The sequence below is a fragment of the Neophocaena asiaeorientalis genome, unplaced genomic scaffold, assembly GCF_003031525.2.
Source record: "Neophocaena asiaeorientalis asiaeorientalis breed wild unplaced genomic scaffold, Neophocaena_asiaeorientalis_V1.1 scaffold402, whole genome shotgun sequence".
Lineage (NCBI taxonomy): Eukaryota > Metazoa > Chordata > Mammalia > Artiodactyla > Phocoenidae > Neophocaena > Neophocaena asiaeorientalis.
This window is the reverse complement of record NW_020185319.1, coordinates 150,032-170,267: the sequence shown is the minus strand read 5'-3', so window position 1 is coordinate 170,267 and position 20,236 is coordinate 150,032. Positions and strand designations below refer to the sequence as shown.

Here is a 20,236-nt window from a genome sequence, read left to right as displayed (position 1 = left end):
TGCCAATGGCACCACAGTGCCTTTGTATGAATTAGAAAAAAGTACTTCCTCTGGGCTGCTAACCTCAGAAAGAGGGCCCTTCCCTCTTGGTTAAGGCAGCCAGCTCCCACTCGCACCCTTCCTGAGTTCTACGGTACAGAATATAATCTTTGAGGACAGAGGTTTAGTATCCACCTTTAATTAAAATAATCTGTATTAATCAACCAAAAATCTGATCAAGTTCAATACCTACTGCTCTTTACAAATTTACAACTGTTCCACCTCTGCATACTAGAAGGAGGTGAAAGAGTATAAGAGGAAAGAGACTTATTTTTCATTTTGTATTCTTTGGGACACTTTTTATTTATTATTATTTTTTTTGTTTTGCGGTATGCGGGCCTCTCACTGCTGTGGCCCCTCCCGTTGTGGAGCACAGGCTCCGCAATGGGAGGGGCCACAGCAGTGAGAGGCCCACGTAACGCAAAAAAAAGAAACCCCAAAAAACATATTTATCATCTTTATAATGAAAACTAAAGAAGACACTTCCATACCTTTCTCTATATAGGCAGAGTGGCTACAGAATACTTTGTTACAAATATAGAGAAGAATATATCTTTAACATCCTACCCAAAACATGGGTAGTATCAATGCTAAGAATGAACTAAACATCTTAATTCTATAACCATGCATGATTCTATACAAGATCCAGAAAACAGCCTGTATACGACTAAAATTAAAACTCTTCTAATAGGATGATTCAAAAAGACATAAGGCTAACTGAAGTAAGGCAGCCACAAAAGGACAAATATTGTGTGACTCCACTTACATGAGGTCTCTAGAGAAGCCAAATTCATAGAGACAGAAAGTAAAACAGTGGCTGGCACATGCTTGGGAGAGGGAGTGGGGACAGGTTCAGTTCGAGAAGATGAAGAAGTTCTGGAGATGGATGGTGGTGATGGTTGTGCAAAAATGTAAATATACTTAATGCCACTGAACTGAACACTTACAAATGGTCACAATGTTTTGTGTTATGTATATTTACCACAATAAAAAAGAAGAAAGAAAAAAAGCGTGGTGGTATACTTACACATTCAAATCATAGTAATTTTTCAAATGAATTATTTCCTCAATATACCCATGTGCTACATCTGGAAATCTTACTTCCTAGAAGGGAATAAAAAACATTATTTATATTTCATCCCCTGGTATGGTTTCAAATTGCAATAAAAACCAGATGGCAAAAAGTACATAAAATGACTAAAGACTAGAAAAGGACTGTAAAGCAGTTTTGTGTCTGGCTTAAACCTTCACACAAGGTGCCCAGATTTATCTGTCTACACAGAATATAGAATTTAGAAAGGTACGCAGAGATCACCTGGTCCTCTGCCCCCATTCTGCATGTCTATTCTATAGTCTTTCAATAAATATTGAACATCTCTGCCCAAGCAAAGGAAGTCTAAAGACGAATAAAACACTTTCTAGTGATACCCTCAAGAAGCACACAATCTAGTAGACCAGATGAAAAAACCTGGGGGAAGAAGGGTTAAAAGACTGTTCCAAGGCAAACAGCAGCCCACAGAGCCCTGTATGACTTTCTAGGTCAGTGCTATCTAACAGAACTTGGTACAAAGGTGGAAATGTTCTATTCTGTGCTTTCCAACACGGTAGCTGTTCAGCCTCATGTGGCTATTGAGCACTTAAAATATGACTGGTGCCACCAGAAATGAAATTTAAATTTTATTTAATTGTAAGACATTTAAATTTAAACAGCCAAATGAAGCTACTGTATTGGACAGTGTAGCTCTAGGTAATCTTATAAACCTGCTTTAAGGGTTTGAATTTGGAGTTATCTCAATTCCTTTTTAAAAACTGCAGGGACTGCTCATATGACAGCATGAGGGCAACCATGATCTGCAGCTAGAATCCCCAGAGGGCTTGCTGAGGGTTTAAGCATACATTCAGGAATCCTGATTCAATTTTCAAATCTTCAGTTTCTCTCCTTCTAGTCTACAAATCTAGGAAATTCAGAAAATGAAGTCCACACGCACAAATAATACTTTTGCAATAAAAGGAAACTCAGTATACTTGGTGTGTATAATTATTTACATATCAAAATAAAACTTACTGTTTCTTTCACTAATAGTGCAATGAGTTCTTGGTCTACATCAGGAGCTTCTTGCCCCCAAAGGTTTTCCAAATTGGGCTCCTGAGATCCTTGCAGTGGAAAGGCTGGACCTGGCTCTTCATCATCTATTGCTAATTGTTGGTCTTCAAGCTCTTCCAGAGGATGGGCAGGCTGAGGAGAAGAAGGGCCTGGAATCCCATCCTGCTGGGGTTCTGATCTTGGAAAAGCTGGTCTTGGAAAAGCTGACCCTGAGGCTTCATGCTGATACAACAGTGGGCCCAGTTCTACTTCAGGCTGCCGCTCCTGAGGCACAACCTGGTTTGTTATCTCACGGGGCTGTTGGTTCAGAGACTGGAAGTAAGGATGGTCTAACCAGCAGTCTTCTTCGATGGCCTGGTCATCTAGGATATCAGTTGATTCTCCGAGGTTTGATAAAAGCTCTGTCTCTGAGTCTTCAGATGACTGGTTCTGAGTGTCCAAAGGATCACCTTCTGGAAAAAGAAGACTACCTTCTTTCAAGATAATGATTTTCTGCTCTGCTCTGTGGTTGACAATGTCATTTGTTGCTTGGTTATGACTTGGTCCAGGCTTGGGTTCTCTTTCTGTTTGTCCACTTGGCTTAATGAATTGAGAAACTCCAGGAGGCCCAAGATCTAGAAATTCACCGTAGTTATCCTCAGAATCATCCTGTGCCCCAGAACCAAACAACGAGCTGTTACACACAGAAAAAAAGCGGTTCTTATCTGATTCAAAGGCTGCTCTAGACTTTTTAGGCCTTTCTTCTCCCAATCTTTTGAGATCTTGCCACTGGGCAGCTGGTTTGATGAGATTGGGTCGTGATGTCTGAGGTTTATTTGTCTAAGAAAAAATGAAATTTTAATAATAATTCAATTTTTTTCCTGTGTCTATACCTCCCTATGTACTTATATTGAGCTTCTGAGGTTGGACAGGAAAGAAACAAAAACAAAAACACCCTCCCCCATGAGACCTATTCTTCACATTTATCTTAACATTGAAATTTGGTCACACTATAGTAACTGTAAGAATCAAAGCAGCCATTCATTGATTGAAGCATGACTTATAGTTTGAATTATAATTTCACCTGAGACCAGTAAAACAAAAATAACTGCATAGTACAGAAAATAATGAAATGACAACACAGTAGAGGAATGAGAAACGTTCAACAGACACACGAAAAGCAGCTAAATCTCATTAGTAATTCAGCAAAATGCAAATTAAAACAAGGTACCCCCCCCAAGACTGGCAAACAATTTTTAGTTAGACAACTTTTTAGTTAGCATTGGTACAGATGTGGGAAAACTCTCATACTATCATTCATTGCTTGTGAATTTAGGAAAGCAATTTGGTATTACTTATTTTTTAAAAAATGTATATCCTTGTGATTTGTCACTATCGTTTTTCAATATCTATTCTATAAACCCTTATGTATCCAAAGGAAGCATATTCACTGCCACACTGCTTGCAACATAAAAAGAAAAACACTGGAGACATTCTGAAGTTTGTTCCTAAGCGAATAGTTAAGTAAACTATTATTTATCTGCTCTACAAAATACTCTCCAACTCTCCACCCCTCCAAGAGGTATCTCTATATGTAATGAAATGGAAACATCACCAATAAACGTTACTACGTGAAGAAAAGTTACAAAACAATACATACACAGACTGATACTATTCTTTAAAAAAATCAAAACAGACATAAACATACCACTTCTAAAAGTATACACACACACACGCACACGTGAATACATATGAATTCAAAGAAAAAGATATGGAAGGATACATGCCAAACTAGTGACAACAGTTCCTCTGGGAAACCTCTGGGGCAGAAGGGGCTAGTGAAGACAGACTTCAGTTTTATCTGTATTGTTTCAATTTCTATAGAGAACACAATCATATGTTATTTATAAATGTAAAAAGTGGAATGCCCTGGGCTTCCCTGGTGGTGCAGTGGTTGAGAGTCCGCCTGCCGATGCAGGGGACACGGGTTTGTGTCCCGGTCCTGGACACGGAGCGGCTGGGCCCGTGAGCCATGGCCGTGGAGGCTGTGTGTCCGGAGCCTGTGCTCCGCAACGGGAGAGGTCACAACAGTGAGAGGCCCGTGTACCGCAAAAAAAAAAAAAAAAGTAGAATGCCCAATTTTAAGGTAGCAGAATAAAGATGCCTCTGATCCTTCTCTTCTCTGAAATTACCCCAATCCAGAGAGGAGAATGAGACAAAAAACCAGCAGACATCTGCGATCCCAAATCACAATATATACGAGAAGGAGCTGATAAATCTAGTGAGGGAAGTCTAACCAGATTTTAGGCAAGGCAGAGAAAGCTTCAGAAAGGCTGAGTTTTCCAAAGTAGGTGGTGTGGCCTAGCGGGCAAAACCAACTCCTTGCTTGGAACAATGGGAACTTCCACTCCATTTGGTAGCAAAGATGTTCTGAGGAGGTTAGACTGAAGGAAGACACACGTCTCTGCTGGAGGTAGGCTGTCAGTGAGGCAGGAGGGAGAGAACTTTGAAATGGGCTGCTCTGAAACTGGCAGTATCTGCCAGGCAGTAAGAAAGAAAGAAGCATACGTGCATGTAAGCACACCTCCCCCACCTGCTGCCACCCCAATATCCTCTGTCATAGGAAGAATTCCTGCTAGCCAAGAATAGTGCCTGAGCCTTTCCCCAACATAAATGCCTGCAAAGAGCTGGTCCAGGAAAACTTCAAATGCATTCAACATTGAGTAGTGATAAAAAATAACCAGTACAGAAATTATATTAAGATACCTAACTATTGAAAAAAGAAGTGGTAGATGAACAACACAGATGATAAAATCAGTACTACACAGTGAATGAAATGAGAAGAGAGAAGCAGGAACACAAAGTAGTAATGAAGTAATTAGGTATTTAATATAAATGTTCTAAATCATGGTTTTGTAGAAATAAGGTAACCATCAAAAGTTGGGAAGGGAAATGGAGAAGCTGAGGGTCAAAAGATACACTTAAAGCTAATAAATCAACATATAAGGACATATGTAAGGATAGCAATTGAAAGTATAAAAGTACTAGAAGAACTAAAAACAAAAAAACCTAAGGATAAAAACCTTTCAAATTATCAGCAAGGACACATGCCCACAATATAAATAAAATAAAACCTCAAAAATCCAGGGAGTATAGTGAAAGATCACTTTTAAAAGCAATGAAAATATAAAGCATATTAAACACTATGAGAGAACTAAAAACAAAGTATAATGGTCACATTAATAAATATAAATTAGATCAATTTACCTATTTAATTTAAAAGTCTCTTTAGGGGCTTCCCTGGTGGCGCAGTGGTTGAGAGTCTGCCTGCTGATGCAGGGGACATGGGTTCAGGCCCCAGTCCGGGAAGATCCCACATGCCGCTGAGCAGCTGGGCCCATGAGCCATGGCCACAGAGCCTGTGCTCCACAATGGGAGAGGCCACAACAGTGAGAGGCCCGCATACAGCAAAAAAAAAAAAAAAAAAAAAAAAAGTCTCTTTAAATAGAACCACTAGGCAAAACCCAACTCTATAATCAACTACAGGCATACCCCAGAGATACTGCAGGTTTGGTTCCAGACCACCGCAATAAAGCGAGCATCCCAATAAAGCAAGTCTCATGAACTTTCTGGTCTCCCAGTGCATAGAAAAGTTATGTTTACACTATACTGTAGTCTATTAAGTGTGCAATGGCATTATCGTTAAAAAAACAATGTAAATCTTTAATTTTTAAAAATGCTATTGGAAAAAAGGTGCCAAGACTTGCTCAATGCGAGGTTGCTACACACCTGCAATTCGTTAAAAAAAATAAAAAAGAGCAATATCTGCAAAGCACAGTAAAATGAGACATGCCTGTATACAATCAAGAGTTACTACACCACTGGGATTCAGAAAGCACATGGACAAAGACACCAAAGCGGATTTCTGATTCTAGCAATGGCATGCTAGACCATGCAGATCAACCCTTCTACTGAGTAAAAGCAGAAACCCTGGTCAAAATATCAAAGCAAAACCAAAACATCTACTTGAAGGCCTCAGGATCCAGGAGGAAGAAATCCAACAAAATAAGCTACTCTTCTTCTACAGATGCATTTGCCAATCCCAGACCTGGATGAAGGATGAGAAGATTGAATGAAACCTTTGGTATCTTTTTTGAGGAGCTAAGTGCACAAAATCAGAATTCAGAACTCACCATGGGGAGGAGTTCTGGTAAATCTCAAGCTCTAGGGTCATTCCTTGAAGGGTATACCACTGAAGTAACGGTAAACCGGAAATATGCTGGACCTCCCAGAAGCTGAATCCTAGTTTCAATAGTTTAAATCCCTGGATCTGAGTTTCCTGGTCTCCCAAACCTTCTTTGAGAAACAAATATAGGCCCTCTTTGAAGAAAGATAATATCACCTAGAACCTCAAAATTTTCATATATAGTGATACTACTATGCAACAAAAAATAACCAGGCATATAAGAAGTTGATGCAACATAATAGAAAACCAAGAGAAGTAACAGACAACAGAAACAAATCTACAGTGATTTCAAATAGTGAAGTTATCAGACATGGATTCTAAAATAACATGCTTAGCATGTTTAAGGAAATAAAAGACTAGATTGAAAGTTTCACCAGAGAACTAGAAACTGTTACAAAGAAAGAAAAATAAACTATCAAATGGAAATTCCAGAATGTAAAAATACGATAACTGAGATCAGGAATCAATGGATCAGTGCACAGCATTTTAAATAAACACAGTTGAAAAGAAAAATTAGTGAACGGAAAGACAGGTCAGAAGAAAATAGCCAGAATAATGCATAGAGACACAAAATGATTGAAAATTAGATAAGAGAATAGGAGACATAAAGAATAATACAGTGAAAAGGTTTTACCCAACTATGTAACTAAAGTTCTAGAAAAAGAGGAGAGAGATAAGAAGCAATATCTGAAGATAAAATACAAATATTCAAGCAGAACAGCAGCTTGATTTCATTTCTGAAGATCTAAACCGGATAATTAAAAAAAAATCCAAACAGACCTAGATACAGCAATAGGAAGACTGTAGAAATCAAATACAAAGATAAAAATTTAAAGCAGCAGCACACGCTACTTTCAAAAGGAAAAAATAAGACTGACTTTTCAATAGAAAAATGGAAGCCAGATGGATAAACACCAAGGTCCCACTGAATAGCACAGAGAACTATATCAATATCCTATGATAAACTATAATGGAAAAGAATGTAAAAAATATATGTATGTATAACTGAATCACTTTGTTGTATAGCAGTAATTAACACAACATTATAAATCAACTATATTTCAATTAAATAAATAAAAGAAAAATGGAAGCAAAAAATACTGGAATAGTATCTTCCTTGTGTTAAAAGAAAATAACTGACACATTGAATTCTATACTCAATGAAAATATCAGATTTACTATAAAGAAAATCCTAAAGAGTGTTCTTTAGGTAGAGTAAAAATAATCTCTGTTTTAAGGCCAGAGATGCAGAAAGGAATGAAGACCAACATAAAAAGATAAATATCTGGAGAAGGTAAAGTGAATACTGATTGTATAAAACACAGGGTTTAAAACAATGTATACAGGGGCTTCCCTGGTGGCACAGTGGTTAAGAATCCGCCTGCCAATGCAGGGGACACGGGTTTGAGCTCTGGTCCGGGAAGATCCCACATGCCACAGAGCAACTAAGCCCATGCGCCACAACTACTGAGCCTGCACTCTAGAGCCCGTGAGCCACAACTACTGAGCCCGCGCTCTAGAGCCCATGCTCCGCAACAAGAGAAGCCACCGCAATGAGAAGCCCATGCACCACAATGAAGAGGAGCCCCTGCTCTCCACAACTAGAGAAAGCCAGCGCACAGCGACGAAGTCCCAATGCAGCCAAAAATAAATAAACTTTTTAAAATGTATACAGAATTAAAATATATTAAAAAAAACCCCAGTATTTAAGTTGGGAGGTGAACAAATAGAGTTAAAGTGTTTTAAAGTCTTTACAGTCCCCAGAGTTTAAAACACTAATAAGCATTACTGCTGAGGCTTCTATGATGTGAGGAAGCCTGAACTAGCCTTTAAAATAGACCATATGGGGGGACTTCCCTGGTGGTCTAGTGGTTAGGACTTCACACTTTCACTGTAGGAGTCACGGGTTCAATCCCTAGTCGGGGAACTAAGATCCCGCATGCCACATGGTGTGGCCAAAAAAAAAGGTTAAAATAGGTCATATGTAGTATTAGACATGATACCAAAACAAGTGACAAAGGAAGAGATAAACTGAACTTCAAAGTTTAAAACTTTTGTGCTTCAAGGATACTATCAAAAAAGTAAAAAGACAATTCACAAAGCTAGAAAAAATATCCACAAATTAAGACATCTGATAAGGTATAGTATTCAGAATATCTAAATATTCAATAATAAGAAGACAACACACTTTAAAAATGAGCAAAGGGAGACCTCCCTGGTGGCGCAGTGTTTAAGAATCCACCTGCCAATGCAGGGGACAGGGGTTCGAGCTCTGGTCCAGGAAGATCCCATATGCCGCAGAATAACTAAGCCCATGTGTCACAACTACTGAGCCTACGCTCTAGAGCCTGCGAGCCACAACTACTGAGCCCACGTGCCACAACTACTGAAGTCCGCACGCCTAGAGCCCATGCTCCACAACAAGAGAAGCTACCACAATGAGAATCCCACGCATGGCAACGAAGAGTAGCCCCCGCACGATGCAACTACAGAAAGCCCGCGTGCAGCAACGAAGACCCAATGCAACCAAAAATAAAATTTAAAAAAATTAAAAAAAAAAACGAGCAAAGGATCTGCATAGACATTTCTCCAAAGATATACAAATGGCCAATAAGCACATGAAAAGAGGCCAACATCATTAGCCATCGGGAAATGCAAATCAAAATCATAATGAGATACTGCTTCACAACTATGAAGATGGCTGTAATAAGAAAGATAGACAGCAATTATTGGTGAGAATATGGAGAAGCTGGAACACTCACACTGCTGGTAGGAATGTAAAATGGTGCTACTACTATGGAAAACAGTCTGGGAGAGTAAAATACAGATTTACCTTATGATCCAGCAATTCCATTCCTAGGTATATACCTGCTATGGTCTGAATGTGCCCACTCCCTCTGCCTCCAAATTCATATGTTGAAATCCTAATCACCAAAGGTAATGGCAGCAGTAAGGGGAGTCTCTGGGAGGTGCTAAGTCATGAGGGTAGAACCCTCATGAATGGGATTAGTGCCTTTATAGAAGAGGCTCCAGGGAGGTTCCTAGCTCCTTCCACCATGTGAGGACACAGTGAGAAAGTGCCAGCTATGAATCAGGAAGAGGACCTTTACACGATCATGCTGGAGTCTTGATCTTGAACTTCCCAGCCTGCAGAAGTGTGAGCAATAAATTTCTGTCATAAGCTACCCCGTCTGTGGTATCTTGTTAGAGCAGCCCAAATAGACTAAGAGAATACTCAAGAGAAACGAAAACATATGTCCACAGAAAAACTTCTACATGAATGTTCATAGCAGCATTATTCATTATTCATAATCACAAAAAAGTGGAAGCAACTCAAATGTCCATCAATGGATGAAAGGCTAAACAAGATGTGGTATATCCACACAATGGAATATTATTCAGCAACAGAAAGGAGTGAAGTACCGATTCATCCTACATTACAGATGACCTTGAAAACGTTATGCTAAAGAAAGAAGCTGGTCACAAAGGACCAAATAGTATATGATTCTGTTCATATAACATGTCTAGAATAGGCAAATCTATAGAGACACAAGTGGTTACTAGTTCTTAGGACTGGATGGAGGAGAAGAAGGGAGGAGGGAAGATAATGGTTAGCTCATCAAATCAAGGAAAAAGGCTAAAAAACCACAGCTACACTAAAATAGAAAAGGAAAATGGAGGAACCATAGGTTCAGAGTAAGTAGAAAGAACAGGCTAATTTGTTTAACTCTATTAAATATATTAAAAAATGCTGAAGAAATAAATGATTTTCTAGAAAAATATCAGGGACCAAAACAGATACTGAAAGCAACAGAAAATCTAGACATGTCAATCACCACAGAAGAAGCTGAAACAGTTTCAAAGAACCGTCCTCCATGAAAAGAAATAGCCCAGATGCCTTTAGGGTAAGTTCTACCAAATCTTTAAAGAACAGGTAACTCCAACATTATTTAAAATATTTTATCAGAGCACAGAAAAAGAAAGAAAACTTCTAGAGTCTTCATTAAGTCAGAATAATGTTTATAAAAAATTTGTCAAGGACAGCCCAGGCACACACACACCCCTATGGGCCAATCTCACTCCTGAGATCTATGGAGAAAACCCTAAATAAATCTTAGCAAATAGAATCTAATAGCACATTACCATCATACTGTAATACCATTACCAAGCAAAGTCTGCCCAGAGACAAAGTAATTTACCACATTAACAGATTTTTTAAAAATCATATAATAATCTCCACAGATGCTGAGATTGAATTTGACAGAATTCTACATTTACTCATTAATAAAAACTTGAAATAAAGTAGATAGCTACTTCCTTAACATAATTTAAAAATGGTATCTCAAGCAAAAAGTCACCATCACACTTAAGAAGAAATATTAAAAGTATTCCCATTTATGTCAGTGGCTATTTTTCTTATTTCTATTACTGCTATTACTTAAAAATTTTGAAGACTTATCACTTAATATAATTAGACAAGTATAAAAACTGGAAAGGAAGAAACTGTATCATTATTTACGGATGGACCAGATACCATTCCTTGGGTCAACTGAAAAATGACTACAGACAATAAAAACAAGCTGATTATGAAATTAATATAAAAACCAACAGACTTTTAAATTAAAAAAATGTTTAAAAGGTACACAGAAGAAAAGATGCCATTTACAAAAGCAAGAGAAAACATAAAATAACCAGGAACAAACTTAAAAATGTTTAAGATCTACTGTAAGAAAAATACAAAATGCTCTGGCTGAGGAATATAAAAGGTTAGACTGAAAGAACTTGTCCTTAGTTAGAAAGGGTCAATATTATAAAAACTTTCTATAACAATAAAATATTTTTAAAATTAAACAAACTATCTACCTATCTTTTGGAATTAGAAAAGCTGATCTTAAAATCTGCATTAAAATATAAGCACAAAATATCCTGGATGAGTCTGAAAAATATAGAGTAATAAGAGGAGATGGGCACTATCTGATATTAAGATACATTATAAGGACATAGTAATTATAACACTGTGGACTAGTACATGAAGAGTCAGAGCAATAGTGCAGAAGTTAAGTCCAAAAATAGACCAAAACATACAGCTTCTGACTTCTAAGCTAAGGGGACATCAGGTAGGGTATAAAAGAGGCTGTTCCCAGAAATGTAGAACAAGTGCCAACGAATAGTGCTGCAAGTGTAGCACAAGAGGTGCTCTCAGCTGCTATAAGGCCCCTACCCACTACTGAGTGGCTGAAGAATCAGATTATTAACTTGCAATATGCCTCATCATGTTAAGCTTTAGAAAACTCACTTCCGCCAGGATGACATCATCATCCAGGTCCTCTTCGTCATGCTGCTGAGGAGCTGGGGTGACCAGCATTGGAACCCCTTCCTCATCAGAGGAGTCAGATATGGTGATGGGTCCATCTCTGAGATTGATCCAGTCTAAAAGTAGGCAGAGAACACTGTTAGGAGGAGGTGGGCATAATCACATTGTCCTTTAATTCAACTTTGGCATGAAAAGGGTCAAGCTTAAAGCCAAGTTTACAGCTATTGGAGTGTTATCTCCTCAAGCAGCACATGCAACCAAGCATTAAAATGGGCCATTTTTCCATGCTGATCTTTGCCAATAATTCATTTTGGGAATCACCAGAGAAAATCTGACAATTACTATGCTCAAGATTATCAACTTTTTCTTATACTAGACTGGAGGAATCTGTTGATAAAATCTTCTCGACTGCTCATTTCTTAAAAGTGAAATCATGGCCTCCCATCTCACCTCTATTCTTCCAAAGGAATATAAAACACTGCTTTATTCAAACTGATAGGTCTGAAAAAACTTTCAGAAACAGGAAAATTTTCACTTAATATTTAAAATATTAAAATTTGCTCACCTTAGACACAAACCTTAAGTATCACTTACGCAAACATATTTCAGTGTCTTAGTCAGACACCCATTTATCATCTATGACAGTAAGCACTTTAACCTTCCTGTTTCCTTTTAAATATAGAGTTAAACTAACCATCTACTGATAGATGTAATAATTCTGTTAAAGGTCTCCAAGTCCTTTTATTTGTTTGAGGACAAAGTACGTTTGATATGAATTACTGGATAACACAGATTAATAATTCCTCCATTAAAGCTCTAATATTTTTCTCAAGGTTAATGCCTCATGTATTTTTATGTTACCCAACAACTTGAAAAGCAATATGAAACCAATTATCTCATTTCATTCCTGTAACAGGACTGTGGTAATGCCAAGATAGTAGTCTAAAACAGGTACGTCCACGGGATCTAAGGTCAGGCTGCCTGGATTCCAGCCTCAGCTCTACCACATACTAGCTATATGATGCCATTACTTACTTCCTTAGGCGTCCATTTCCTCAACGTTAAAGAAAGGCTAACAACACTGCCTACTCCAAATAGCTGTATTACCTAACATGCTTGTTTATTACAGTACTTGACACACAGGGAAGCTGCCTGATTTTAAGCCCAATGCTACCTACACAGAAACAACCAACTGAACTGAGGGCCTGCGGAAGTACATTATAGAGGATTTCTCTTAAACCTGCATAATGAATCCAAGTGATTATCACCATCACCTGCTGAAACCCTACTAAAATGATAGTAAAGGAACTTTAAAAAAGTATAACCTCTTAAGTACACAAAGAAGAGAAAAGGAGATAACAGCCAGCAAGAGATCTAAACAAAATTCTGGAAAACAGCAGATTTACACATGACAAGAGCTCTAGAAGAGTGGATAAGGCTCAAATCCACAGCCTGCAGCGGGGGCGGCCAATCAGAGGTGGCCTAATTCATGTTGCAGAATCGTAGATTTCCTGAATAACTGTTCTCAATTACTGTATGCCTTTGGTCATTTCCAGTCTTTAAATGGTTATTTTAGGGCTTCCCTGATGGCACAGTGATTCAGAGTCCGCCTGCCAATGCAGGGGACGCGGGTTCGTGCTCCGGTCCGGGAAGATCCCACATGCCGCGGAGTGGCTGGGCCCGTGAGCCGTGGCCGCTGAGCCTGCGCGTCCGGAGCCTGTGCTCCGCAACGGGAGAGGCCACACAGTGAGAGGCCCACGTACCGCAAAAAAAAAAAAAAAAACCAAGGTTATTTTAGACAATTCTGTCTAATTTTACCGTTGATTTTGGGGAGAAGATTTGCCAACCTTCCCACTCAGCCATTCCAGAAGACCCACACTGTGGAGGTCCACTCTGAAGAGCCACTGAGGCAGCGAGTCACTAGACACCACGCCAAGAGAGGAAAGGGGTGTCACTGGAACAGCCATAATGAGTAAGACCCTGGCTGCCTTCTGCTGCTTGGCTCCCTGAATGCTGGCAAACAGTCTTGGATTCCACATTCAAGACACTGTAGATTCCTCTCTGGAAGAATTGGCCCAAGAAAAACACACAGACAACCACCGTGGGGCACCCCGCGAAAAAGGTGGTTTTAAACCTATCACCTTACAGTGAAGCCCAATGGTTTACAAGATACTCCCCAACGTACCACATATAAACACATTAGCTTTTAAAAATATACTTTAAAATTTTAAAGTATAACAGAGCAAAGGCTATGAATTAACACAAAAGGCCCATACCCGAGTGACCATCACAAACGTTCGTAAATACATTTCCTGCACAATAGTAGCCTAAACTACTCACATTAGTTCCTGAAAATACATTTTTTTGATTCTGGCTTCCTTGCAAACAACATGTCTGAGATATATCCATGTTGTTGCATGTTACAGTATGTAGTTTTCTTTGCTGTATGTAATTTACTATATGAATATATCATAAGTTACTTATTCTTCTGTTGACAGACATTTGGGTTGGTTCCAGTCTTGCCTGTTTTGGATAATGCTGTTATGAACATTCTTGTATATGTATCTTGATAGACTCATTTCAGTTGGGTACATTCTAGGAGAAGTGCTGAGCCACAGGGAAAGCATATGTTCAATTTTAGTGGACAATGCCAACCAATTTTCCAAATTGTCTGTGCCAATTTACACTCCCACCAGCAGTGCAGGAACTGGAAACTTGTTTTGTGGCTCAAAATGTCAATTTTGGTAAACACATTGGGTGCAACATTCAATATATGTTTGTTTGCTTATTTATTTATTTAAAACATCTTTACTGGAGTATAACTGCTTTACAATGGTGTGTTAGTTACTGCTTTATAACAAAATGAATCAGCTATACATATACATATGTCCCCATCTCTCCTCCTCCTCCCTCCCATCCTCCCCATCCCACAAAGCACCAAGCTGATCTCCCTGTGCTATGCGGCTGCTTCCCACTAGCTATCTATTTTACATTTGGTAGTATATATTAGTCCATGCCACTCTCTCACTTCGTCCCAGCTTACCCTTCCCACTGCCCATGTCCTCAAATCCATTCTCTACATCTTCGTCTTTATTCCTGTCCTGCCTCTAGGTTCTTCATAACCATTTTTTTTTAGATTGCATATATATGCGTTAGCATACGGTATTTGTTTTTCTCTTTCTGCCTTGCTTCACTCTGTATGACAGATTTTAGGTCCATCCACCTCACTACAAATAACTCAATTTCATTTCTTTTTATGGCTGAGTAATACTACATTGTATATATGTGCCACATCTTCTTTATCTATTCATCTGTCGATGGACACTTAAGTTGCTTCCATGTCCTGGCTATTTAAATAGAGCTGCAATGAATACTGTGGTACATGACTCTTTTTGAATTATGGTTTTCTCAGGGTATATGCCCAGTAGTGGGATTGCTGGGTCATATAGTAGTTCTATTTTTAGTTTTTATTTACAATTGTTATATCTTCCTTCTTGGATTGATCCCTTGAACATTATGTAGTGTCCTTCTTTGTCTCTTGTAATAGTCTTTAGTTTAAAGTCTATTTTGTCTGATATGAGAACTGCTACTCCAGCTTTCTTTTGATTTCCATTTCCATCCCCTCACTTTCAGTCTGTATGTGTCCCTAGGTCTGAAGTGGGTCTCTTGTAGACAGCATATATATAGGTCTTGTTTTTGTATCCATTCAGCCAGTCTATGTCTTTTGGTTGGAGCATTTAATCCATTTACATTTAAGGTAATTATCGATATGTATGTTCTTATTACCATTTCCTTGATTGTTCTGGGTTTGTTACTGTAGGTCTTTTCTTTCTCTTGTGTTTCCTTCCTTGAGAAGTTCCTTTAGCATTTATTGTATAGCTGGTTTGGTGGTGCTGAATTCTCTTAGCTTTTGCTTGTCTGTAAAGGTTTTAATTTCTCCATCGAATCTGAATGAGATCCTTGCTGAGTAATCTTGGTTGTAGGTTTTTCCCTTTCATCACTTTAAATATGTCCTGCCACTCCCTTATGGCTTGCAGAGTTTCTGCTGAAAGATCAGCTGTTAACCTTATGGAGACTCCCTCGTATGTTATTTGTTGTTTTTCCCTTGCTGCTTTTAATACTTTGTATTTAACTTTTGATAGTTTGATTAATATGTGTCTTGGCGTGTTTCTCCTTGGATTTATCCTGTACGGGACTCTCTGGTGCTTCCTGGATGTGATTAACTCTTTCCTTTCCCATATTAGGGAAGTTTTCAACTATAATCTCTACAAATACTTTCTCAGTCCCTTTCTTTTTCTCTTCTTCTTCTGGGACCCCTATAATTCAAATGCTGGTGTGTTTAATGTTGTCCCAGAGGTCTCTGAGACTGTCCTCAATTCTTTTCATTCTTTTTTCTTTATTCTTCTCTGCAGTAGTTATTTCCACTATTTTATCCTCCAGGTCACTTACCTGTTCTTCTGCCTCAGTTATTTTGCTACTGATTCCTTCTAGAGAATTTTTAATTTCACTTATTGTGTTGTTCATCATTGTCTGTTTGCTCTTTAGTTCTTCTAGGTTCTTGTTAAATGTTTCTTGTATTTTCTCCATTCTATTTCCAAGATTTTGGATCATCTTTACTCTCATTACTCTGAATTCTTTTTAAGGTAGACTATTTCCTCTTCATTTGTTTGGTCTGGTGGGTTTTTACCTTGCTCCTTCATCTGCTGTGTGTTTCTCTCTCATCTCGTTTTGCTTAACTTACTGTGTTTGGGGTCTCCTTTACGCAGGCTGCAGGTCTGTAGTTCCCATTGTTTTTGGTGTCTGCCGCCAGTGGCTAAGGTTGGTTCAGTGGGTTGTGTAGGCATCCTGGTGGAGGGGACTGGTGCCTGTGTTCTGGAGGAAGAGGCTAGATCTTGTCTTTCTGGTGGGCAGGACCACAACCGATGGTGTGTTTTGGGGCATCTGTGACCTTATTATGATTTTAGATAGCCTCTCTGTTAATGGGTGGGGTTGTGTTACTGTCTTGCTAGTTGTTTGGCATAGGGTGTCCAGCACTGTAGCTTGCTGGTCGTTGAGTGGAGCTGGGTCTTGGCATTGAGTTGGAGATCTCTGGAAGAGCTTTTGCTGTTTAATATTACATGGAGCCAGGAGGTCTCTGGTGGACCAGTGTCCTGAACTTGGCTCTCCCACCTCAGAGACACAGGCCTGACACCCAGCCAGAGCACCAAGACCCTGTGGGCCACGTAGCTCAGAAGAAAAGGGAGAAAAATAAATAAATAAATAAAATAAAATAGTTATTAAAATAAATAATAATTATTAAAAATAAAAAATTAAAAAGTAATTTAAAAAAACGGACAGACAGAACCCTAGGACAAATGGTAAAAGCAAAGCTATACAGACAAAATCACACAAAGAAGCATACACATACAAACTCACAAAAAGAGAAAAAGGAATAAAATATATATATCGTTGCTCCCAAAGTCCACTGCCTCAATTTTGGAATGAGGTTGTCTATTCAGGCGTTCCACAGATGCAGGGTACATCAAGTTGAGTGTGGCGATATAGTCCACTGCTCCTGAGGCTGCTGGGAGAGATTTCCCTTTCTCTTCTTTCTTTGCACAGCTCCTGGGGTTCAGCTTTGGATTTGGGCCCACCTCTGCGTGTAGGTCAGCTGAGGGTATCTGTTCCTTCGCTCAGACAGGACGGGGTTAAAGTAGCAGCTGATTGGGGGCTCTGGCTCACTCAGGCCAGGGGGAGGGAGGGGTACAGCATGCGGGGTGAGCCTGCGGTGGCAGAGGCTGGTGTGACGTAGCAACAGCCTGAGGTGCGCCATGTGTTCTCCCGGGGAAGCTGTCCCTGGATCACGGGACCCTGGCAGTGGCGAGCTGCACAGGCTCCCAGGAGGGAAGGTGTGGACAGTGACTTGTGCTTGTACACAGGCTTCTTGGTGTCTGTAGCGGCTGCCTTAGCGTCTCATGCCCGTCTCTGGGGTCCGTGCTGATAGCCACGGCTTGCGCATGTCTCTGGAGCTCGTTTAGGCGGTGATCTGCATCCCCTCTCCTTGCGCACCCTGAAACAATGGTCTCTTGCCTCTTAGGCAGGTCCAGACTTTTTCCCGGACTCCCTCCTGGCTAGCTGTGGCACACTAGCCCCCTTCAGGCTGTGCTCATGCAGCCAACCCCAGTCCTCTCCCTGGGATCTGACCTCCAAAGCCCAAGCCTCAGCTCCCAGCCCCCGCCCGCCGCAGCGGGTGAGCAGACAAGCCTCTCAGGCTGGTGAGTGCTGGTTGGCACCGATCCTCTGTGTGGGAATCTCTCCACTTTGCCCTCTGCACCCCTGTTGCAGTGCTCTCCTCTGTGGCTCTGAAGCTTCCACCGCCCCCCCCACAACCCGTCTCTGCCAGTGAAGAGGCTTCCTAGTGTGTGGAAACTTTTCCTCCTTCACAGCTCCTTCCCAGTGGTGCAGGTTCCGTCCCTATTCTTTTGTCTGTTTTTCCTTTTTTCTTTTGTCCTACCCAGGTACGTGGGGAGTTTCTTGCCTTTTGGGAAGTCTGAGGTCTTCTGCCAGCATTCAGTAGGTGTTCTGTAGGAGTTGTTCCACAAGTAGATGTATTTGTGGGGAGGAAGATGATCTCCACGTCTCACTCCTTTGCCATCTTGAAGGTCTCTCTGTACTCACAATCTGGGTGTATAACTGTTGTCTCCTTTTCTTCACATTCCAGGGCCCTTTGCTCAAAGAAGGTGACCAGGTTCAGCTTAGAGACAGCAACACCTGGTGCGTGGCCTGGAGGGCAGACAGGGTTTCAGCCGCCCGGGTCTGTCCCGAGTACAGTGGCAGTCCCATATATGTTTATTATGTCCAGTTTGTTGATAGTGTTCTTCCAGTGTTCCATATTTATACAAATGTTTCTGTGTGCTTGATCTCTCTCAGTTATTGAAAGAAACATGTTAAAATCTCCCATTTTGACTGTAGATTTGTCCAACTCTCCTTTTAGTTCTGTCAATGTTTTCTTTGTATATTTTGATACCATATTACTACTCTGTAGAGATTAGAATTGTTCTATCTTCCCAGACTCTATCTTTCCCAGAACTCTTTATCTGCATTAACACTTCTGGCTGGATTGTCTACTTTATCTAATAATATACAGACTTAACAGCTCTGTCTTGAGGGCTACTGTTTGCATAATATATCTTTTTTTTTTTATTCTTGTACTTTTAACTTTTCTTTATTTTACCTTTATTTTTAAGACTATCTTCACTGGATACAGAATTTTAGGTGAATACTATTCAGCAATTAAAAGGGATTGAATTACTGATACATGCAACAACATGGATGAATCAAAAAAATTATGCTGTGCGGAAGAATTTAGGACAAAGAGTAAACACTGTATGATTCTATTTATATGAACCTGTATAGTGACAAAAAGCAAATCAGTGGTTTCCTTAGTTCAGGAGTGGGGTGAGGACTACCTGCAAAGGGACATATAGGAATCTTTCTGGATATGTTCTACATCATGACTGAGGTGGTGGTTACATGGGTATATTCGTTTTTCAAAACTCACTGAACTATACACTTAAAATGTGTATAGTTCCTCACGACAAAATTCTTCACAACAGGTGCAAAATACACAAAACGTGTCCAACAGAAAAATATACCTCTAAAGCCAATAATTTCCCAGAATAAATTAGTTGTTCTTAAAGAGACTTTGTTGAAGTATATTTAAGACCCAGTTAAAAAAAGAATCACAACATTTATTTGATATACATGTTCAGAAAATTTGGAAATAATCATACATACAAATTACAACTAGGATTTAAAACTTCCTAAATCACAATAAATTATGGCTACAATCACTACCAAGTTAGAATACACATTAATAAAATCCTAAAAAATTCAGTATTTCTTTTGTTTTCATAATTTGCATAGCTTAAAGAAACTTGTTTTTCTCAATTTATTTGCTTAATAAAATTTGCTCAATTTTAAATTATCTGAAAGCCCTATATATATAATTTACCTTCTGCTGAAAAAAAAAAAGTCTTCATAAGCACAAAATATTATCAATGGGAAAACACACAAAAAATGGTATAACTTTTTCCATGGAATTTATACTTATGATCTTTTCCTACTCATCAGCATAACGTTTTTCCTTTTAGCCTAGATGTAACTGTGAATTACGATCTGATAGGAAATTTCATATGCATTTAGGAATCTTAGAGAAATGTAGGCTCTCTTTTCCTTTATGAATGAATGAATTTCCCCTAATTTTAAACTGTAAAGTCAAAGAATACACGTCCTAAAATTCCTTGTAAGGCTAAACCAGAATCTTCTGGCAAAAACTAAATTAAGTATTGTATGAGGGACCAGAAGTGCTTTAGCAGCAGATTCAGTACTTTCAGAATGCACAGGCCTGGAGGTGCACTCCTCTGCAGTCACTATTCCTTCAAAAACTGAGAACTACCACAGTTCCTGTACTCCTACCTCTTAAGATCTAATCTACTTGTGATAGAAGGTTCTTAAACTCCATTCATGCCAGCAGGAATCACCATTTAACACAAAATTCTAGTCTGATGAGTCC

The 20,236-nt window shown here is 39.3% G+C and overlaps 1 protein-coding gene across 1 annotated transcript in view; it reads right to left on the bottom strand.

The window, feature by feature from the left end:
• Window positions 1-1,062: 1,062 nt before the first annotated feature.
• LOC112392148 (E3 ubiquitin-protein ligase RNF216-like) overlaps window positions 1,063-20,236 on the bottom strand; it is a 37,655-nt gene continuing 18,481 nt past the window's right edge. Inside the window, exons 3-5 of the mRNA XM_024733689.1 lie at window positions 11,665-11,798; window positions 2,105-2,962; window positions 1,063-1,143 (exon numbers count right to left, since the gene is read on the bottom strand). Coding sequence (XP_024589457.1) covers window positions 1,063-1,143; window positions 2,105-2,962; window positions 11,665-11,798 — 1,073 coding nt within the window. The remainder of the gene's footprint in view (window positions 1,144-2,104; window positions 2,963-11,664; window positions 11,799-20,236) is intronic.